At 32.4% G+C, this 23,744-nt stretch overlaps 1 protein-coding gene across 1 annotated transcript; it reads left to right on the forward strand.

Annotated features, from left to right (window-relative positions):
• Window positions 1–15,472: 15,472 nt before the first annotated feature.
• LOC120180988 (kinesin-like protein KIN-5C) lies at window positions 15,473–21,857 on the forward strand. Its single transcript, XM_039186247.1, has 23 exons — window positions 15,473–15,667; window positions 15,770–15,899; window positions 15,995–16,153; window positions 16,266–16,615; window positions 16,709–16,847; window positions 16,948–17,045; window positions 17,128–17,284; window positions 17,858–17,927; window positions 18,047–18,123; window positions 18,401–18,454; window positions 18,569–18,649; window positions 18,725–18,836; window positions 18,921–19,007; window positions 19,088–19,263; window positions 19,385–19,546; window positions 19,646–19,753; window positions 19,972–20,130; window positions 20,209–20,292; window positions 20,367–20,572; window positions 20,657–20,758; window positions 20,940–21,049; window positions 21,215–21,366; window positions 21,452–21,857. Exons 1-23 carry the CDS (start codon window positions 15,609–15,611, stop codon window positions 21,647–21,649), a joined length of 3,030 nt encoding a protein of 1,009 aa, XP_039042178.1. The 5' UTR covers window positions 15,473–15,608; the 3' UTR covers window positions 21,650–21,857.
• Window positions 21,858–23,744: the final 1,887 nt, after the last annotated feature.

Genomic DNA, 23,744 nt, shown 5'->3' on the forward strand with positions numbered 1-23,744 from the left:
TTGAAACATCTCTTATCATTTTCAATTTGATTTGAATCTTGAAAAATATCATTCTGGTCAACCTTGCAGTTTTATATTGTTGATTGTCTTCACGGATGTGAGCATATTTTCTTTCGTCTTGCCCCCAAGTGTGGGGAGTGATATTTGGTTAGGGTTAAATCCAAAGAAAAGTATTTTAGGCTCAAATGGGAATATCAATGAATATTTTTCTACTTTTGTGAAAGGATAGTGTAACAAGGTCGTTCATCTTTTCATACATAAAAATCTTCATGAAAGAGGTTCATAATTATCTTTTATTCACTAAAGAAAACAAGTCATTAATGCATGATGATTCCTTAATTTTTTTTTTTTTTATTTCCTTTTATTTTGTTTTTTGCCCCAATCCTCATAAGGTTGTACGGGATGACCCTTCTTGTCTTCTTGTTTGCCATCGTTTGGATTTTATTGTTGCAAAAAAGAGTTGCCTTAAGAAGACAATAGTGTAATTTTGATGCTTCACAGAATGATTGTTTCTATATTTATTTTATTCTCAAAGGCATTTCGGGTCTCATCCAACTTAATTTTGTTGCACCAATTTGCAATTTAGTTTAACTGGTAATTTATGGACTAAAACATTTGTGTCCAATCCCGACATGTCATGTTAAGATCATGTCAGGCCATCAAAATTTGTTGTCATTCAGCATAAAGTGTTGTGTATTTTCGAGATCTCAATCTTTTCTTAATGAGTTATTCTCATTAATTCGGAAGACATGTCACATCCTCCCTCATTGCCACGCTCATCAATTTCCCCGAGACACGTGGGCTTCTCGAAATTGATCTCTGGGTTAGAATCATTATCATCCATACCTTTGATATCTAGAGACCTAGAAGAAAAGCGGAGGGGGGGAGATATATACATATATATATGCGAGAGAAACTATCTCACGTAAGAAGTAGAAATAAATATAATATGCATATACACAAAAAATTAAGAAAATTGATGAAAAATAAGTTTACCAAATAAATACAGAATGCATTTTTATTGAAACTAAATAAAAATAGTTTATTTACCCTTACAAGAGATCAATTGTTGCCCTAGGTATAGGAAAATAGAGAAAGTTTGAGTATTACTCTGAAAAAGATTTGAAAGTCACAAGTAGTTCTTCAAAAGTCCAGTTGTTAAACACAAACTCCAATGCCAATGGGCAGATCCCATATCTATCAATCTTTTCAGTACCATCCTCCATTATAGAATTAATATTCAAGTCTTTCAAAGAATCGTATAGGGTGCCCCAATACGTTTTCAACTGTGATTACCAACTTTAGCGTGGGTTGCATTATTGCTCCTTCATAAATCCCTTGCGCGATGGAATATCTAGTAGCCTTTTGTTTCTGAATCATATCTTGTTGCAATTTTAACATATCCCCTTCTAACTTTACCAATGTTTGTTCCATTTTCTTTGATTTGGATCGAATGTTGTGAGGATGTAGTGGGCTCAATCCTTGTTCCTTTCACGACAGAGTTTTTTTCATTAGTTACTTATGTATAATGAATGTAGATTAAAGGTTAGTAAAATTAAAATGCAAAATGTATAATAAATGCATGAAGATTTTGAGGAATTGATACCAAAAGTGTCTGTCATAATAAATAACCTTCATTCGAACAAAAGTGTTTTTACAATAAGAACAAAAACATTTTAGAGGTACACTTGATCTAGACCTTCTAAACTTTGGACAACTTCTAGCAGGTTGACAAGTCTTCTTGTTTAATTGGCCATTGGCTTAATACTCTATTTCACTACCCCAGTTTCTTTCGCCAAATCATACATGTGATGAGCCGTCTTGTGGACCTGATATAAGAATTCACGAATATCAACATATTTTTTCTTTCACTTTGCATTAGGCCTCTTCTCAACGACACCGCCACTACAGGCCTCCATCGCAAGGGACTATCTAGAGCTTGTTTACCTTTCTCTTGTATCCTTCCACGATGTTATAAAGGTTTCACGTTCAATATTTTCTTGTTCATTGTGCTTTTGAGGGACTTCTTTAATCTTATCATCTTTTTATTTTACTCAACCTACTCTTGCAATCTCTGGCAGGTTTGAAATGAATTTGATATGTCTAGACTATTTCATAGTGTAACAAAGTCATGCATTCCTCGATAGTGGGTGGCTTATCCTCCTTGTTAAAGGTAAAACATATGTATCACGAGTTCTAGAACTAAACAAAGGCTTGAATTGAAGCCTCATCCACTTCAATATAGAGCAAGGGGGTGATGTCGCCATAGCACTAATAGAACTTCTATTTCTTTTCATGTTTCTTCTTGCCCCAAATACTTCGTAGCTCCGAAACATTGTTATGCTTAAGGTTAATTGAAGATGTAACACCCATAACCCGCATACACAAACTGATACGAGTTACATATGTCACTTTAAAAATTCAAAACATTTCTTTAATTGAACTGAGAAAATTTTTGTTTCATAACTTGAACAATTATTATAAAATATTTATTCAGAGAAAAATCATAATATAATATTGTTGGTTACCAATTCAAACCCAATTTCAAGTAGTGATAGACAATTATGTTCTATTTTCATAAAATAAATAAGGTTGTCTAACACATTTGATTTAAAACCCAAATTAATTTTTTAAGCATAGTTTGATATCATAATATTTATTCACACTATTAATTATATTTAATACTAACTATATTAAGAAATTGCACACATTTCATTCTCGTATACATGTCAGCTAAGACTTTTAGAACATAGTAGGATGTCATCAATGTTACCTGTATATATTTCCTTGATGATTGATGCCAAACTCAACTCCTTACTAATTTTTCCTCCTTTTTCCTACTGGTGAAAATCATCACACGCTAAGTATACACTTAGTGAGGCAATCATATTAATATTTAAAGCAATGCAACAAATAAGTTTAAATGAATAACCGTATTCAATGCAATATGATTACTTTACCTGTATTCCAACCATGTTACAATATATTAACATAATATAAACGAATATCAAGTTTATTACCAATATACTTGCCATTCATTCCATAAGGTCGTAAGCTTATTTGCATGTTTACCATTTATTAACCAATAAACCATAGCCCAATTTAAACCCTGAGGACCCTAGGTATTTCAGTCAAATATATGCACTGTAGTGCTAAACATGCATTAAGCTTATGCTCTAGTGCTAATCTGGATATGAGACATAAGGTCGTGCCCACCACCAACACTAGATTTACACTCTATTGCTAATCCGAATATGACACATAAGATTGTGCCATCTACTTGCACTTAGTGTCCTTACACACTAGTGCTAATATAAACCTGTAGCTGCTATATTCTATGGCATGACAACTGTACCCTGTCCCTTAATGACTTACTTGAGCATATAGTCTATTTTTTTTCATCCATGGCAATGTATATTAATATAATTTTAACATTGGGTAGTTCATACCCGAAATAACATTCGCAATAAGCATTATATATATTCATGATAAAAATCATATATATAATGACCAATGATCAATGTATTTTATATTCAACATTTGACATATTTAGAATATGTCAATCATATGATAAATGACATAAATATCATGCCAATACGAACAAGGTAGACTCATATATTTATAATCTGTTTTGAGCAGAATCTACTGCCATGTTTTCTGACCTTTCCTCGTTAAAAATTCATATATTTTATATACCTCAAAATATGTTTTCTTTTGTTCTAAACAAAACTAGATTGGTATGATAGTCCAACGGTATAAAAATAATCCTCTAACATTTTTTTAGAATTTATGGTCAATTTTTAAACTTACTGTCCAAAAACATAAATTCTAAGCAGCTTTCACCAATTTGCATTTTCAACTTGTTCACTAATTCTATTAGCTCACCAAATGCACATATATGCATGCATCACAAATCACATAACATTTTAGGAGTCACTCCTTACCATAGTAACTCCGTCACTAGCTCATCGCAAGCCAATGTTTGTTCGATAACATAAATACAAATTAAATTTGCACTCACCTGGTGTCCTTAGCTTGCAACATTCCTTGGAATTTCCCATTTCATCCTTAAGCTTATCCTTAGCTTTAATAATATTTGATCTTGATTTCAAGCAATCAATCTCTAGATGAACATCATTACCAAACATATACAAATTCAAACCAAATGTTAGAATCTTACTAACATATGCATACTTTGAAAAATAAATTCCTAACAAATTTTTCGATGCTTATTCAATACAAATTCCAAGTCACAACATAGATGTTGACCTTAATACTTCTAATTGACCACTCAAGTTCCTTTTTATACCAACTTCACATAACATTTTCACTTAAGCTCTCAACATTTCCATATTTGGGATTTAAACCTCATCTTTTACAAGCTTTCCAAAATAATCAAGTTTCACATCCTAACTTCAATTCAACCACTTAAACATTAATTTCCAGCATATTACACCGGGTATTAAACAATTACACAACAATCCAAAACTTTTGCATAATTATCAATTGGGTCCCCTAATTTTTTCAAAAATTACAAAATGGTCCCTAAATTTTTCTAAGGCTTGTAGAATACTTCCTACATCATTTCCAGCCCTTACATATTTTCCATAATTTTTCTCATTCATAAAATCCATGGCCGAATGTTTTAAGTTTCTAGACTAGGTTTTTTCATGATTTTGCTCAATTTTGATTCGATTAAAGCGTGAAATCAACCTCCAAACAACCTTACAACATCTCTACAATCAAAGCCCTAATCAAATTTCATTAAAACACAAAGTTCCCCTAACTTTAGGGTTTGGCCGAAACTTAAAGAAGTATTTATACGATGATTGAACATGTTTTAATCATCAAACAAGCTTGGAAATGAATCTACAACCTCAAAAACATCAAGATTCATCATCAATTTCATAAACCCTAATATGAACATAAATCCTAGAATCTGGGATCTTTGAACAAAAACCAAATTAGCAAGCAATAATGATACCAAATGATAGCGTTTTTCGAATAGAACAAATTTCTATTTCATGGCATGATCCAAATTCCTAATAAACTGGCTTGAAAAATCAAAAGAAATTTTTTCATACCTTGGCAAGGCTCATGCCAAAGCTTGAGAAGATGAAGAAATTATCTTGAAAATTCTTTAACTCTCTTTATTAAATAATGAATTAAAATTCATTAAATGATAAATTACCAATTTACCCTTAAAATTAAAATATCTTTACTACTTTACCCTTAATGAAACTTGATATTTACCTTAATACCAAGCCTCATAAACCTTATCATCTTTCAAAGTCAAAGATGAACAAAATATTTTTCCCTTTACAACTTTGCTCATGTTACTTTTCAAAAATTTAAATCTTGCCATTTTTCATCTAACGGTCTAAATTAAGCATGAAAATAAATTCTCAAATTCAATGCTCCATATTATTTTCCATCATTTTAAAATGTGGAAATAATATTTCTAAGCTTAATTTATCATCCTTCAAATTTTCTTAAAATTTTATTCGATCTGATTTACCTAATTTTTACCGTAGTTTAACACTTCCTAGTTTTTAACACAATTTCCAGATAAAGAATTTAATTTCAATAAAACTCTACTCTCAAAAGTAAGCTATCCATTTATGGAATAAATTTTTTTTGGGAAAATTATCACTTAGGTCCTTAAACTTTTCCTAATTTTATACTTTGGCCACTAAACTTTTAATATTTACATTTTGGTTACTAACCAAATCCATTTATGGAATAAAAATCTTTTTGGGAAAATTACCACTTAGGACCTTAAACTTTTCCTAATTTTCTACTTTGGCCATCAAACTTTTAAAATTTACATTTTGTTCACTAACCAAAATTTTGGGGTATTACAATTCTTCCCTTTTAAGAAAAATCGTCCTCATATTTTCAATATGTACCTAATGTAAATAGAAAAGGATGCTGCTTTTTCATGCTTTGATTTCTTTATAGAACTTTAATAAGTACTAATTCTTTTTCATAAGTCAAATCTGGCCAAATCTCTATTTCCTCCGGGGTGATAATATGCGAAGAATCTTATTGATACCTCCTGAGAATTGAAACATTAAAAACATTATGAATCTTGTCCATTTCTGGAGGCAATTCTAGTTGATAAGTCACTGATCTAACTTTTTTTTAATCTTATAAGGTCTAATAAATCTCGGACTCAACTTTCCTTTGCGTTTTAACCATAATATTTTTCCCAAGGTGATAATTTAAGAAATACTTCTTTATCACCTTCCTGGTATTCAATCACTTTTCTTTTCAAGTATGCACAAGACTTTTTTTGATCAATAACTATCTTGAGATTATCTTAAATGATTTTTCCCATTACAAGGTCCATTATAACTCGTACCTACTCCCCACTAAAGGATAGAAATCGGTTACAATAATTCTGAAGGCACTTGATACTTTACTTTAACTCACTGACATGTCAGCCATTTAGAAACAAGCTCGATGATAACTTTTTTCATACCTGTTTATAAACTTTTTCCTCGATAATATAAACATTCATCAGACTTAAATCTTAGTTTCTCATTTTCCTACTTGTTCTACTTTGACAAGCACAAAATTTTCATCTTTTCTCTTAAGATTCTTTATTCGATCCAGTAACATAGACTTTAAATTTAATTATACAATCAAAACACCATCTTTCTTTAAAGACAATCACGTATTCAAAACTCTCATAATATAAATATATTTCGGCTTTATCTCATCAACTATTACATTAGCCTTTATTGTTTGCAGTTGATAAGCACGTCATCATTCTTTAAGGAGTTCCATCCGTTTCCTTTCTTTTCACTCCTTCGAGTCAACACATACTTTTGATATTTGAGATCCGTATATATATAGTGCTACTCACCATGTAGATAATGATGTTATATCAGCAAAGTAAACACAACTATTGCAAACTCGAGATCGTGAGTCAGATAACTTCTTTCATGATTCTTTAGTTGCTTTGAAGCATAAACCAAAACTTTTCCTCTTGTACGAACACACGTCCCAAACCATTATGAAACGTATTACTATAATTCACATAATCTTTTCCATATTCTAATTATACTGACCTTGAAGCTTATGTCGGTATTCTTTTTAATATCTCCAAGTTTTCTTGGCACTTAACAGTCTAAATGAATAACAAGCCTTTCCTCAATAGTTTGGTTAGAGGGAATATAATCATCGAAAATTTCTTTATGAACCTTTGATAGTAACAAAAAAATCCCAAGAAACTTCGAAATTCGTAAACATTCTTTGGAATTCATCATTCGACTATATCTCGTACTTCCTTGATATATATATCCTTATCCCTTAGTTGAGTCCGCATGGCCAAGGAATACAATCTTAGACAACCAACATTTACACTTAGTCAACTTAGCATGCAATTTTTCTCCCGAATATTTGGAAGAGTTATGCAAAAACAAACATCGTGTTCTTCCCTGGTCTTATAACATATCACAATAACATCTATGAACACTACCACCAATTAATCAAAGTATAACTAAAATACTCGATTTATCCAATCCATAAGTGTCTCAGGAACGTTCGTTAAACCAAACGACATTATCGTAAACTTGTAGTGTTCATATCGAATTTTGAAAACTGTCTTAGGAAGATCCAACTTAGGAGACACCAATGCACCCTTTTAAATGATCAAAAGATTATCAATCCTCAGAAGAGGATACTTGTTCTTCTTTGGTACCTTATTTAACGGACGATAATCCATACATAATTTCATAGACTCGTCTTTCTTGTTCACAATAACACTAGTGCGTCCCAGATGACACACTTAGTCTTGTAAATTCCCATTGTTAACAATTCTACTAACTATGCCTTTAATTATCTGAGCTCAATCGAAGCCATTCGATACGGGCTATAGAAATAAACACAATATCGAAAAAGCATCTCTATTTTACTTTCTACATCTCAATCTAGAGGTAATCCACGTAACTTCTGCAATCACACATTTAGATACCCTCGAACAGTTGGAATATCTTCCAACTTAACTAACAAAGTTTGAGTATCCACCTCATTTACTAAGAAGGTTTGACAACCTTATAGTAATAACTTCATAATAGTTACTGCCAAAATCCCAGTAGGGAACATGTTTACTCTCTTTCCCTACTACTAATTCTAAAAACTTTTCGAATTCTTTAAAATCAATCGCTTTAAGTGATAATTCATCATGACATGCTAGGGGAAATTGATCAATTTTTTAATTGCCTTTGAAAGGTAATTATATCAAGTCCATTAAAACTCAACACTTTGAATCCTTACCAGACATTTACTGTCTACAAATACTACTCACCCTCGCCTTCAAGTCTAAAGGGTTAGGCGCACACGTAACACTTAGGATCAATTGTAGCAGAATATTTCATTCTTTCCTCAATACTCTACTTATGCATAAACGAAGGGTTTCCTTAATCCAACATTGACACTTCCTATTGTGCCAAAGCATCAACTTATTTAGTCTAAACATGAGGATGATGGTTAACATCATTACTATCACTATTAGCTTATTTTTAACTCCTGCTCGATTACGTTCTTCAAACCCTAGAATACATACATCTTTTTCATATACTATATTTGTTCACCTTTATAAGTAAGGAGTGACATCAATTGAACCTTATAATCACCAAATCAGTAACAATGACATCCTAGTGACATATATGCACTTTTTAACATAAAACAAACTCGATTTAGTCATAGAATCGACTAAATATGTAGCTCTGATACCAATAAATGTAACACCCATAACCCGTATACGCGAACCAATACGAGTTACAAATGTCACATCAGAAATTTAAAACATTTCTTTAATTGAACTGAGAAAAATTTTGTTTCATAACTTGAACAATTATTATAAAATAATTATTCAGAGAAAAATTGTAATATAATATTGTTGGTTATCAATTCAAAACCAGTTTTAAGCAGTGATAGACAATTTTGTTCAATTTTCATAAAATAAATAAGACTGTCTAACACGTTTGATTTAAAACCCAAATTAATTTTTAAGCATATTTTAATATCATCCTCTAATCATTTTCGTAGAATTTATGGTGAATTTCTAAACTTACTGTCCAGAACATAAATTCTAAGTATGTTTCACTAATTTGCATTTTCAATTTGTTCACTAATCCTATTAGCTCACCAAATGCACATATATGCATGCATCACAAATCACATAACATTTTAGGAGTCACTCCTTACCATAGTAACTCCGTCACTGGCTCAACGCAAGCCAATGTTTGTTTAATAACAAAAGTACAAATTAAATTTGCACTCACATAGTGTCCTTAGTTTGCAAATTTCCTTGGAATTCCCCATTTCATCCTTAAGCTTCTCCTTAGCTTTAATAATATTTGATCTTGATTTCAAGCACTCAATCTCTAGATAAACATCATTACCAAACATATACAAATTCAAACCAAATGTTAGAATCTTACTAACATATGCATACTTTGGAAAATAAATTCCTAATAACTTTTTCGATGCTTATTCGATACAATTTCTATGTCACAACATAAATGTTGACCTTAATACTTATAATTGACCACTCAAGTTCCTTTTTATCCCAACTTCACATAACATTTTCACTTAAGCTCCCAACCTTTCCATATTTGTGATTTAAACCGCATCTTTTACAAACTTTCTAAAATAATCAAATTTCACATCCTAATTTCAATTCCAATACTCAAACATTAATTTCCATTATATTACACCAACTATTAAACAATTACGCAACAATCCATAACTTTTTTATAATTATCCATTGGGTCCCCCACCTTTTTAAAAATTACAAAATAGTCCCCAAAATTTTTTAAGGCATGCATAATACTTCCTACATCATTTCTATCTCTTACATAATTTTTCTCATCCATACAAGCCATGGGTGAATGTTTTAAATTTCTAGACTAGGTTTTTTCATGATTTTACTCAATTTTGATCCGATTCAAGCATGAAATCAACCTCCAACCAACCTTACAACATCTCTACAATCAAAGCCCTAATCAAAATTAATCAAAACACAAAGTTCCTCTAACTTTAGGGTTTGGCCAAAACTTAAAGAAGCATTTCTAGGAGGATTGAACATGTTTTAATCATCAAACAAGCTTGGAAATGAATCCACAACCTCAAAAACATCAAGATTCCTCATTAATTCCATAAAACCTAATGTGAACATAAACCCTAGAATTTGGGATCTTTGAACACAAACCAAATTAGCAAGCAATAATGGTACCAAATGATAGCGTTTTTCGAATAAAACAATTTTCTATTTCACGACATGATCCAAATTCCTATTAAACTAGCTTGAAAAATCAAAAGAAATTTTTTCTTACCTTGGCAAGGCTCACGTCAAAGCTTGAGAAGATGAATATATTATCTTGAATTTTCTTCATATTTCTTTATTAAATAATGAATTAAAAATTCATTAAATGCTAAATTACCAATTTACCCTTAAAATTAAAATATCTTTACTAATTTACCCTTAATAAAACTTGATATTTACCTTAATACCAAGCCTCATAAACCTTATCATCTTTCAAAGTCAAAGATGAATAAAATATTTTACCCTTTACAACTTTGCCCATGTTATTTTCCAAAAATTTCAATCTTGCCATTTTTCATCAAACAGTCTAAATTGAACATGGAAATAAATTCTCAAATTCAATGCTCCATATTATTTTCCATCATTTTAAAATGTGGAAATAATATTTCTAAGCTTAATTTATCATCCTTCAAAATTTTTATTCAATCTGATTTACCTAATTTTTACCGGAGTTTAATATTTCCTAATTTTTAACACAATTTCCAGATCAAGAATCCGATTTCAATAAAACTCCACTCTCAATAGTAAACTATCCATTTATGGAATAAAATTCTTTTTGGGAAAATTACCACTTAGGTCCCTAAACTTTTTCTAATTTTATATTTTAGCTACTAAACTTTCAATATTTATATTTTGGTCACTAATCAAATCCATTTATGGAATAAAAATCTTTTTGGGAAAATTACCACTTAGTACATTAAACTTTTCTCAATTTTTTACTTTGGCCATCAAACTTTCAAAATTTATATTTTGGTCACTAACTAAAATTTTGAGGTATTACAATTCTTCCGCACTTAAGAAAAATCATCCTCAAATTTTCAATATGTACCTAATGTAAATAGATAAGGATGTTGTTTTTTCACGCTTTGATTTCTTCGTAGAACTTTAATAAGTACTAATTCTTTTTCATAAGTCAAATCTGGCCAAATCTCTATTTCCTCCGGGGTGATAATATGCGAAGAATCTTATTGATACCTCCTAAGCATCGAAACATTAAAAATATTATGAGTATTCTTTGACTATAGCCGTACCTTTGCGTTTTTAACCTTTTGCATCACAATCCCTTTGTCTATTAATGAAAACTATTTAATGATGTAGATAATAAGAAATAAAAAAGAATAAGAAAAAACAAGTTAGTAAGGAAAAATAATAGCTAAAATCAAAATAATAATTCCTACCCCACATGCTTTTGCTCCTACCCGAACATAATTTCTATCTCGCATGCTATTTTTACTGAACAAATCCTAACTACATGTATTTCTAGTTCGCATACTTCGAATAGTAAATATAAAGAAAGAAAGTAAATTAATCATCATTGGTTTTGGATGTGGCTCTGGGGTGGGCTCTAATTCCTTGCAGCAACACGGTTTGGTTCTAAAAATGGAGCCGAGTTCTCCTTGTTGGTGCCCCTTGGGCCTCCCTTAGTCCTAAATCTATCATAGGCTCATTTGGACCGAGTTAAACTCGAAAGGATACATTCCTCATGCCTGTACGAAGAATAAATTCTCACTAAGCCATAAGGTATATGAACGCCGAAGGTTACTTGCTAGGCTTGTACAGAGAATAAATCCTTATGGAAGCGTCACTTTCATCCCCATTTTAAAAAAAGGTTTGGAGCTTGGGTATAGAGCTTGAGATGAGTGTTGTTTTAAAAAAAAAAACTGAAATCATTTGAAAACGATTAGTCCAACTATTTATTCAAAAAATAATCAAAGGTAAATAAAACGGATCTAAAAATTAAATAAAGACTCAAACTTACAATTTTCTCTTAAAAAGACAACAAATAACCGATTATGGCTTGACTATCTTCATGTCCCCAATGGAATCGCCAAGCTGTCGCAACGGTCCTTCGGGTGGTCCCAAAATTGCATTTCGACGTGAAATTGATGTGATGGAGTCACCACCGATCATTTCGAATTAGGTTGATCGGATACCTAAAACTTACCATTTACCAGATCTGCATCTTACCAGAAAGTAGTCGGATTTGGGAGTCGAATACAATCAAGGAAGGATGAGCACCTTTGTAATGCCCTTTCGGTACCAACACGATTACCCAGTTGTCTTAATTGCAAAATTTGAATTTTAGATTAAAATTTAAATGCTTGATCCAAATTACTTATCTTTGACGAATTTTGATATTTAAAAAGAGCCCAACATAATGTTTTAAAAATAAATAAATAAATGAAACACTGCAAAACAAAAAAGGTCATGGTACCAATTTATAAAAATACAAAAATAAAATTAAAAGAGGATTAAATTGAATTAAATTGAAATTTAAGGGTTAAATCACAAGTAGTGGCCAAAATGAATTATGTATCAAAAGTAAAGGGACCGAGAAAATAATTTAAAAAATCTTCTAATTGCACTCAAGTCCCCTATATAAATAAGCCTTATTTTTCTTTTTCTTTTTATTTCATTTTTCATTCTTCCTTAAAAAAACTCTCTCAAATTCTTTCAACTCCTTCTTCCTCTCTCCTAACCGACAACTCCTCCAACACCTACCACCATCGGTGGTCGAAAACCTAAAAACTAGTCCAAAAACTATCACTCTCCTAAACCCGTTTCTACCCTAGCCTTAGCCCAAAAACCACCCCATCGGCGTAGATCTACATCAAACTTTACTATTTTTTTACCTTTACCTCGAGGACGACTGAGCTTTCGAATGTTCGGTAACTTTTCCTCCTTCAAGTAAGATCTGAAAGCTAAGTCTCTCTCTCTCTTTTCAAATTTTTGTATTTTTTGGTTGGTACTCAAATGCTAATGCTTCCCGTCTTTCTTTGTTCTCTTAGGGGTTTATATAACTTCGAAGGATGCTTCTTTCCTTTGTTTGGAGAATATAGATCCCCGTTAAAAAAGGATCTGTATTCCTTTTGCTCGACGATTTACTTTGATTCAGGAATAGACTTCCCTTTTGGCTAGATTTCGCTTTGCATGCTAAAAGGATTTTTCCTTTTTGTTTACGATTTGATCCTTGTTTCCTTCTCCCAATTCGGTTGCTCTTTTTATTTGATTCTGTTGCCATTTTGGTTCGATTTGTATGCCACCAAATAATAGGGGAAAAATTTGTTTCCCTGTTGCTTCAATCAACTTTGATTCGGTTACAAAAAAAGTGGTCTGAATGTTTTGGTTCGACGCGTGTATCGTGAAGGGAGGAGATCCCAAACGAGGAAATGAACCCAATGACTTCGAAAGAATTGAACGAAGATCCGTATGAGGTGAAAATCTCATGTATGATTCTGTATAGTGTAGTAAGGGTGACTTATCTGTCAACGTTTCCACTATTGCCCCCAAAAATCAAACTATGTCTTACGTAAAGTTACCAGAATACGATTAACCTATGGGTTTGAAATCACTACTTATATACCTGGTATTGGCCATGATTCACAAGAACATTTTGTAGTCTTAGTAAGAGAGGGAATGGTTAAGAATTTACCTAGTATGAGATAATTGTTCGAGGAACCCTAGATAGTTAGCGACTGGTTGTTGACCCTTAGGTTCCTCTGATCTGCTGTGAGTCGTTGGATCAAAGAAACAGATCCTACGGTTCTCGTGTGGCCGCGTATGTGATATAATATTTTTAGGGATTAAAACCCTACTATACCAATATCTGGACCGTTGATCAGTCCCTCGATCTAACGACTCTGATGTTGCGACGCTCATACTAAAAACACTAGAAACCCTAGCTGACTTGGGTTGAAATAAGCCTTCCCCTCTTTGATCTTAATCGAGCTTATTTTTTGGGTTAAGGCTCGCATGCTCTGTTGGGCCCCTTGTTGGACTGGACTGCTCCTAGACCTTTGAATTCCTTTCGGATTGGACTTGGACCTAAAATAAAAACAAATAATAATATTAAATACTATATAATAATAATATATTATGTAATAATAATATATTATGTAATAATATAATATGATATATAATAATATAATATAATATAAATATTAAATATATTATATGTATAAATATAATAAATAAAATACTATACATAAATAAAAATATATTATATGAATACTATATATATATATACTATATAATAATATAAATACTATATAAAATATAAATACTATGTAATATAAAATATAAAACATATATTATAAATACTATATAATAAATACAATACCTAATAAATACTATATAATATATAATATACTATAAATACTATATATATATATAAAATATACATACTATAATATATAATATAACATAATAAATATTACTAAATACAAGATATAATATGAAAACTTCAAAATAAGTTTCGGACAAAATATATGTCTACAAATGGTCTAAATACCATGCAACCATTGCAATTTCCTTTCTTTACGGAATAGTCCTTATTTGCTAATTTTGTAATGTTGACAAATTAGTACTTCAATATAATTAAAGTTGATTCTTTACTAATTCAAATTTAATTATTAATACAAATTAAAGATTCTAAAGTTAAAATCGGACATAGAAAAAATATTTTTCAATCATCAAAACTCAAAAAAATAATAAACCAATTTTTAGGAATTTTTTTATTAATTTATCTATAATAATTCATTAAATAATTTTTATAAATAATTTTTTATATAAATTGTTTTCTCCCACCCTAACGTATATACAAACAAATTCCATGAATCCATCAAAAAAAAATTGGGCCAAGTTCAAGTGCAAATTATCCTGTACAATCAGTTCTAATTAAAATTTCCAAGAATACCTTACTCGCTGATATAACACCCTCTCGATTGAGCGCCTCTAAAAAAAAGTAAATTACGCTTTTAGTACTTAAACTATTAATTTTGATATGTTTTAGTATCTAAATTTTTAATTTTTTCAAAACTATAGCTAACATTTAATTTTATTTTATTTTAGTACCCTTTAAAAACTCAACGTTAAGTTTTGAAAATAAATTGAAAGTTTAAATACTAAAGTGGACTAAAATTGATAGTTTAAGTACTAAACACATTAAGTTTTTAACAGCATGGTACTAAAATGAAACAAAAACAAGATGTTAGGTATGATTTTGAAAATAATAAAAGTTTAAGTACTAAAGCGTAAAACGTAATAGTTTAAATACTAAACACGTAGTTTACCTAAACAAATTCAAATTTCATTCGAAAACCCGCTCTTTCTTCTCATTTCATTTCACACAAACAAATCCCCAAAAAACAAAAGGAGAAGAAGAACTGAATTCAAAAATCGGATCTAACAGTCGCAGAATAAGAACATAGCTCAATACATAACCGAAGAATCGAAAATAGGTTCGTTCGATTCTCCTCTTCGACGACTGAAAATGTCCGGTCGCCACGAAAAAGAGAAAGGCGTCAACGTGCAAGTCCTCCTTCGTTGCAGGTTCCACTCAGCTTTAACTCTTACTTTTTTCTTCTTCTTTGGCTTATTTTATATGATTTCATCAATTTTGATTCTTTTTTCGGGGTAAAAATAACTTTATAGGCCGTCTAATGAAGAGGAGTTAAGAAACAATGCGCCGCAGGTGGTGAAATGTAATGAGTACCAACGAGAAGTCGCTGTTTCTCAAAACATTGCCGGAAAACAGTTTGACAGAGTTTTTACTTTCGATAAGGTGTCTTTTTTGTGATTATTCATTTTAATTAATATTATAATTTGATTTGTTTGCTGCAGTAAGTGTTGAACTTGTGTTTCTTTAATGTTAAATAGGTATTTGGGCCATCGGCACAACAAAAAGACCTATATGAACAAGCTGTGGTTCCAATTGTGAATGAGGTTTTAGAAGGTTTTAACTGTACTATTTTTGCTTATGGTCAAACCGGCACTGGGAAAACTTACACTATGGAAGGTGAATGCAAAAGGGCAAAGGTAATATTAGATTTTATTATATGTAAGTTTTGGTCGAATTTTGTTTCTAATTTTATCCCTCTGCGCAATTGAGTGTTATAACTTGTCCAATTTATGCTAAAAAATGTCACAGACGGGTCCTAATGGCGAACTGCCAGCAGGGGCAGGGGTTATTCCAAGAGCAGTTCAACAGATCTTTGATACATTGGAGGGCCAGAATGCGGAATACAGTGTAAAAGTAACATTTTTGGAACTGTATAACGAAGAGATTACTGATTTGCTTGCCCCTGAAGAAATTTCAAAAGTTATTTTGGAGGAGAAACTGAAGAAACAGTTGCCATTAATGGAAGATGGGAAAGGGGGAGTTCTTGTGAGAGGATTAGAAGAAGAAATTGTTACAAGTGCTAGTGAGATATTTACTTTGCTTGAAAGAGGTTCTGCTAAGCGTCGAACTGCTGAGACTTTGTTGAATAAGCAGTCAAGGTAATGTTTTTTTTGTCTGATTTATATGATTGAGTGAAGTTAAGCCATTTTTTTTCCGCATTTTGTTGATTGAAAAAATTTGGTCAATTTCAGTCGGTCACATTCTCTTTTTACTATTACAATTCATATCAAGGAAGCTACGCCAGAAGGCGAAGAGCTTATAAAGTGTGGGAAGCTGAATTTGGTTGATTTAGCAGGCTCAGAAAATATATCCCGCTCTGGTGCTAGGGATGTATGTATTTCTTGCATATTTGCTAATCAATTCGGAAGTTGTTACCAGATAATCTTTTAGTTAAAATCATTAATGTTTTGTTTGATGTTGACATTTACAGTGTCGTGCAAGAGAAGCAGGTGAAATTAATAAAAGTTTACTGACTTTAGGACGAGTTATAACTGCCCTTGTGGAGCATCTTGGGCATATTCCGTACAGGTCAGAAACGCCTCTTTTTGTTGCTTGGTACCTATATCCCTTTCATGTTTTTCTCTAATTATTTAGTTTAATGGGAATATAGGGATAGCAAGCTTACTCGATTACTACGTGATTCACTTGGGGGACGGACAAAGACTTGCATTATAGCTACAGTTTCTCCTGCTGTCCATTGTCTTGAGGAGACCTTAAGTACACTGGATTATGCGCACAGGGCAAAGAATATAAAGAATAAGCCTGAGGTTTGCTGTACACAATCATTAGCTAACAAGTCAATTTCATTCCCATTTGACCGTTCTGATTGTTTCATCTTTTCTTTTATTACTTAAACAATAGCTAAAAACTTGCTAAAATTTACAGTTAACGAGTGCCTGCTATAGCTTCTATCAACTTTGTTGGAATTGCATTGACATGCAAGTTGCAACATTGTTCGCTTTAAATTGAATTTTGATAAATGGGAGTTTATGTTCCTGGAAACTAATGTATCATTCATGCTTCAAATAGTACTCTGAATTCCCTTGAGTTTTATGCACTTAAAGTTAGTTTATAATCTTCTCATTTAGAAATTGTTATTAATAAAGTGCCGTGATTATACATGCCTGTGGAAGAAAGTAATTATTTTGTTACTATATCCTGAATGTTAGTTGAATATAAATTGTGAATGTGCAATCTTTTTGCTATGAAAATATCCACTTATTGTTTCTTGTCCCTACCATGCAACTTCTTGTTGTTTTATTGTTATGGCTAGTTATATGATACTGTTGTTTGGAAATCAGGAAAGGTTTAACATTTAACTTATTGATAACTTTATGTAGGTTAACCAAAAAATGATGAAATCAACTCTTATAAAGGACCTGTATGGTGAAATTGAACGCCTAAAGTCAGGTAAAATGTTTCTTTATTGGACAGCTATTCAAACAATTAACAATATTGGCCAAGATATTAATTTTCTTATAAGCTACATTGGCTATTATACATTGCTTTTTTCATGTCCTTTTCCTCAGAGGTGTATGCTGCTCGTGAAAAGAATGGTGTATATATTCCAAAAGAGCGATATTACCAAGAAGAAAGTGAAAGGAAGGTATGCAGTTTAACTCGTACTTCCCCTTTAGATTTAGGGTGTATGTTTATGCCTGTTAGCCAGAGGTTTTGTTATTTTATAATTTTTTTATGCCAATTTTTGAATGTGATAGCCTTTTGCTACTATTGGAAACTTTGGTATACTTGTCTACTCTATCTCTGAGTTTTCTATACAAGTGTAATTGTAGTCTTTTTATTTAGTACACTCATTTTCCAGGGATACTGAATGATACCTTTGATTCCTTATTGTTCATGTGGTTTCTCTGGCATTTTTTTAGGCAATGGCAGAACAGATTGAAAAAATGGGGGTCCTTCTAGAAACACAGCAGAAGGTCAGCCTTTGCTATGTTGTTACTTTCAATTAGCCCTGGTCATGAGATCCGTGGTGTTTGTTTGATTTATCTGGCTTACAACTTTCTGTCCTTTTTATGTTTGTTACAAAACAGCAACTTCAGGAATTGCAAGATAAGTACGTTGCCCAAGTTCAACAATGCTCTGATTTGAGTGGGAAACTTGAGATGACTGAGGTGAACTGTGTTTAGGTTTTTCTCCGATCCTTTTATAATATAGACTCATGCTAAGTAAATAGGTGAAAAATGCAGAAAAACTTGAATGAAACTGTCAAGTTGCTTGCCAACTCTGAAGATGAACTGAAGAAGTGTCACTATGTGTTGAAGGAGAAAGAATTTATTATATGTGAACAGAAAAAAGCAGGTACATATCAATATGTACTTACTTGAATCTTTCCTATTAATATTTATTTTGTGCTGACATTATTTTTTGAATGGTCAAAAATAGAAAATGCTCTGGCGCATGAAGCCTGTGTGCTAAGGTCTGACTTGGAGAAAGCTCTTAAGGATAATGCTTCATTGTTCCAAAAAATTGGTATGTTGTTCTTCTTAGTTATTTCAATTTAGTGTATATAAACGAGTTGATATCTGACCCTATGATGCTTTACTTTATAGGAAGAGAAGACAAACTGAACACTGATAATAGAGTAGTGGTTAACAACTTCCAGGCAGAACTAGCCCAACAAATTGGTACACTTTACAACCTGGTGGCCTTATCAGTGTCTCAGCAAAATGAGCACCTTCAGAGTGTTGAGAAACTCTGTTGCTCCTTTACTGATATACATGATAAGGTACTGAAAGGTTTCCCCTTGAATTAGCCTTGAACTTTACTTCTTTTCCTGCATGGTAGTTCTTTTGTGGATATAATTTAACAGTTGTGGCTGAACTTTTATTCATAAATCTTGCTTTTAGGCTATCTTGGAAATGAAGAAAAAGGTGACAGCTGCAAGAGCTTTGCATGTTTCCCACATGGAGGCAGTCCAAAACATAGTGCGATTGCACAAAGCTAGCTCCAATGCTGCCTTAGATAAAATTTCATCTCTGGCTTCATCAAATGCACATTCTATTGAAGAGGTAGCTGCTGATATTTTGAGTTTGGTTGCTTTTATTTTATTTATTTTGAGTTTTCCCTTGGTTTAATTGTTTCCCTTTTTCTTATGAACTATGGATCAGTTCTTTTCATCTGAGGCCAGCAAAGCAGCTTCAATGTTTGATGATCTTCAGCATAGTCTTGCAACTCACCAGGGAGAAATGACTGTTTTTGCAGAGGAATTAAGACAGGTTTGTGCTCCAATTTGGAACCCATCCTTGAAGTGGAGATGCATTTAAAAAATGTATTTATTATGGAATGAATATTTGTTACCTACAATATTGTTTTGCTTGTGCTATTTATATTAGAACAATTTCCTGTAGATTGGTTGCATAGCTAGATTTCTTTACTCTATTTCTTTCCTTTTCCATGCTGATTTCGTTTTTTTCTCTCCCCTTTTGTTTAACAGAGGTTCCATGTTAGTATTGATCAAACAAAGGACATTTCTGATTATGCCAATGAAATTCTGGATAAGCTTTCAGAAGAGTCTGTGAGGGTTCAGAATCATGCTGTGCAAGCTGATGAAGTTCAAATGAAGAGCATTTCTAGCTTTCAGAACGCTTATGAGGTATATTATGCATATTACTATTTCCTGACATGAGATACATTGTTGAAATTTCTTATTCATCAAGCATATGCCATGTAGGAGCAATCGATGTCCGATGCTGAGAAGCTTATTGCTGATATGACAAATCTTGTGTATAACCATGTTCGTCGGCAAAGAGAGCTGGTTTGTTCATTCTCTATTTGGTTACTAGTGTTGATTATGCTTATTTGAAGACTAAGCAATGGTTTCTCTGGCAGGTGGATGCAAGACTTCTTGTTTTCAAAGAAAGCGCTGCTGTAAACAAAATATTTTTGGATGGGCATGTTTCCTCCATGGAGGGTATTACAACAGATGCTAAACGAAAATGGCAAGCATTTGCCATCCAGGCAGAGAAAGATGCTAAAGACACTGCTGATTACTCAGTTGCCAAACATTGTCGTACCGAGGAACTCCTACAGCATTGGTAAATTATGCCATGTTCGTATTTTGAATCCATCTCTCCCCCCTTTTTGGTTTTGACACGTTCTTTTTCTGTCTTCTACTCAAGTATGTCTGCTGCTGAATCTGCATTCAAGCACTACGAAATTACTCAGGAATCTGTGAATGAGATGGGTAGTAAACATGTTTCAGATATGGTATCACTTATCAGGTTGGCAGTTAACTTCTGCAGTGTTTTTCCCATTGTAAATGCATGCAAAGTTGGTTTATTTTTCTTCTCGAAAGTTAACAATAAATTCATTCCAGAGTTAATTTATGTTGGAATATTAGAATATCAGTTTCATTGTTGTATTTTGTTCTCCTTGAAGTTGATTTCAATATGCTTCTTTCAGGAATGCTACTGATTCAAATGAGCAGCATGATGCCGAGATTTATAGTGCCCACGTTGCAGCTGAGCAATATCACTTGAATAATACTGATGATACACTTCAATACATTGATGGCAAGTCTCTTTCTTCTAGAATCTAGAGTCTAGACTGTAGAGCTTATGTTTGGTTCTAACTGCCGGTCCTAATATCTAAAACTAGTTTTGTTGTATCTTTCTTCTAGCAAAAGTTACTTTTGGAAATGGAATCCTCTTATGATTTTTTTGTGGGATTCTGCACAGGAATGTCAGAACAGGAACAAGGAATTACACGGGGAATCGTGGACTCAATTAAAGCTCATAGTAAAAGCCTTGAAACATTCCAGGATGATCATTCGAGTCAAGCTTCATCGATCAAGCAGAGAGCAGAAGAAACATTCCAACAAAGATATATGGTATGCTTATGCTTAAAGCTCTTGAACTATAATCCTCCCGACTGTATGACACTCAAATTTGTGCATCAACAAAAATAATGTATAGGATTATGAGCCAAGTGGAACGACACCAATCCGAAGTGAGCAAGATGTTCCAAGCAAAGGGACTATTGAATTGCTACGAGCCATACCAATGGAAGCTCTGGTCGAAGAATTTCGTGAAAACAATTCATTCGAATCATTTGAGCCAAAGGAATTAAAGCCATCGTTAATACCACGCCCACCCCTTCGTCCAATCAATTAAAACTGGTGGGGCTGGCGTCTTGTTTTGATATCTGTATGATTAATGTAAACTGTTATAATCTGTCATTTCATGGAAGATGGTAAAGATGTAGCAGTTCGGAGGGTGTATTTGCACGGTCATAGAAGAATAATCCTTTCTCAGGATTCTGCAAATTTGGGAATTGAATGGAGAGATGCAAACTAAGCCTAAACCCCACTCTTAGTTTAATTATCACACTTTGATTTTCATTCACTGATACATTTTGCCAATTTTGTTGGTGGGTATTGTACTTCCATTTTAATGATTACTATATTTTTGTTGTTCTAAATATCATCATATTATGGTTGATCAGCCTACATTACAATGAAGAAAATGGCAGAGATGGTTGAGAAGAGGTGGCTTAATCCAAACATGAAAACAAAGCAGATGAATGTAAATTTAGCATATATAATTTTCTGAATACATACAAATGAATCGAGAAGGTGAACTTGAGGATACATATAGCCTTAGAAAAAGGAAAATGAATTAATGTAAAAGTCCAATGTGGAAGGGCTTCAATTTCCATCTTGTACAGCCTCCTAATAAGGACTGGAAGAAATGTTTGAGACTTATCACACAGTTTATCCACCATTGACCACCCTTCCCTCCCATACATTTTGGCTATGAAACTGAAATTGTATTCAGGGAAAAAGTTGTTCACATCCTTCACCGTTGGATTCTGTATTACCCCATCCCTTATGGCTCTATCCAACTTTGTTGCATTCTTCCTGGTGGAATGCATCCATGATTAACAAATTGTCTTCTCTTTCGTTTGACTCCTTTTCAGCAGGGCTTGTACTCCTTTCAGCGTGCGCCGTGGAGTACGATCCCTTTCAACAGCAAGTACGGTTGAGAACTTGTTTTTCAAGTTCAGTGGCTCCCTTGCAATTAAGTCTTGCAGTTTCTTCCAGAAGAACCTGATAGCTTTCTATCAATATCCCATTATCAACCTCTTCTTCTTTCTTGTTCCCCATGTCATCCATCTTCTCATCATAAAGCTCCAAAACACGATCAAAATCATTAATGAAACTTGGGAAGTGATCGGCTATCTTCATCTTCAGATCAAACATTGTTATATTTCCTGTTCCATAATCGTGAAAGCATCGCAACAACATCAAATGATCTTCGGAACTGGTTTCCTCAACTTTTTCACAGAACCTTAATGCTTGATCATCTTTTTGTTGAACGCATTGATATTTCCAAGGGAAGCAGGCCTCTTCCTTTTTATGCAGCTCCGTTTTGATTTCATTGATTCCAACTGAACTTCACCTTTTTCACAGAATGGCTTCTTCTTCTTTGAGAATCGTTGGTGAGTTGGTGGCAACAAATTTTAGGTTTCTTTTATTTTTGGTCTCTTTCAAATGAGACTTTTATAGTTTGGATGCTTTAAAGAGTGTTTGATTATTCAACGAGGAAGGTAAATGTTGTGTTTAACTTAGGTTAGGTTAATACTTAATACTGAAAATTAATAGTGAATTGTCACCCACCACTTTTTTTTAAAAAATAAAATTTAATAATAAAAATCATTTGATATACAGGTGGTGTAAAAATATAATTTACACAATCATGTCTATTTTAATACTAAATTCTAATATATAAAAGCATACATCTTAAACCCTAAATTTTAACCTCTAAACCCTTAACCTTAAATCTTAAAATAATGCATTCAATAAACACAATAAAAATAATTTTGATCATAGATAGTTGTATACAAACCCGCATAGTTTTGTAATTGCCGTACGACTCAAGTAAGATATTTAATTTTTTTAGACAAACATCATTAAGGATAAAATGTTTCTAAGTTGTTCCCCCTTCCTCAATTTCAATAGTAGGTAAGGGATACATGATGTGTAGTATGATAACCTAATGTTTGATGTATAATGTGTTTATACAGGTTTTTTTTAATGAAATTTAAGTGATTTCATGTATGGTTTTTGTTACAACTTATCTTTGTCAACAACTGTTTAAGATATATATGTATATATATAATTCTCGGCAATAAGAATTTATTTTACAAAAAATAGAGCTAAGTCGAAGTAAAATATTTCGTTAAAAACCTCCCTAAACCTAAATGGAA

Source organism: Hibiscus syriacus, unplaced genomic scaffold, assembly GCF_006381635.1.
Source record: "Hibiscus syriacus cultivar Baekdansim isolate YM2019G1 unplaced genomic scaffold, ASM638163v2 tig00112503_pilon, whole genome shotgun sequence".
NCBI classification, from domain to species: domain Eukaryota; kingdom Viridiplantae; phylum Streptophyta; class Magnoliopsida; order Malvales; family Malvaceae; genus Hibiscus; species Hibiscus syriacus.

Coding starts and splice junctions, on each gene's coding strand:
- LOC120180988 (XM_039186247.1), top strand. CDS start 15,609: ATGTCCGGTCGCCACGAAAAAGAGAAAGGCGTCAACGTGCAAGTCCTC. Junction 17,046..17,127: donor CTTGGGCATATTCCGTACAG/GTCAGAAACGCC, acceptor ATGGGAATATAG/GGATAGCAAGCTTACTCGAT. Junction 18,455..18,568: donor TTCTAGAAACACAGCAGAAG/GTCAGCCTTTGC, acceptor GTTACAAAACAG/CAACTTCAGGAATTGCAAGA.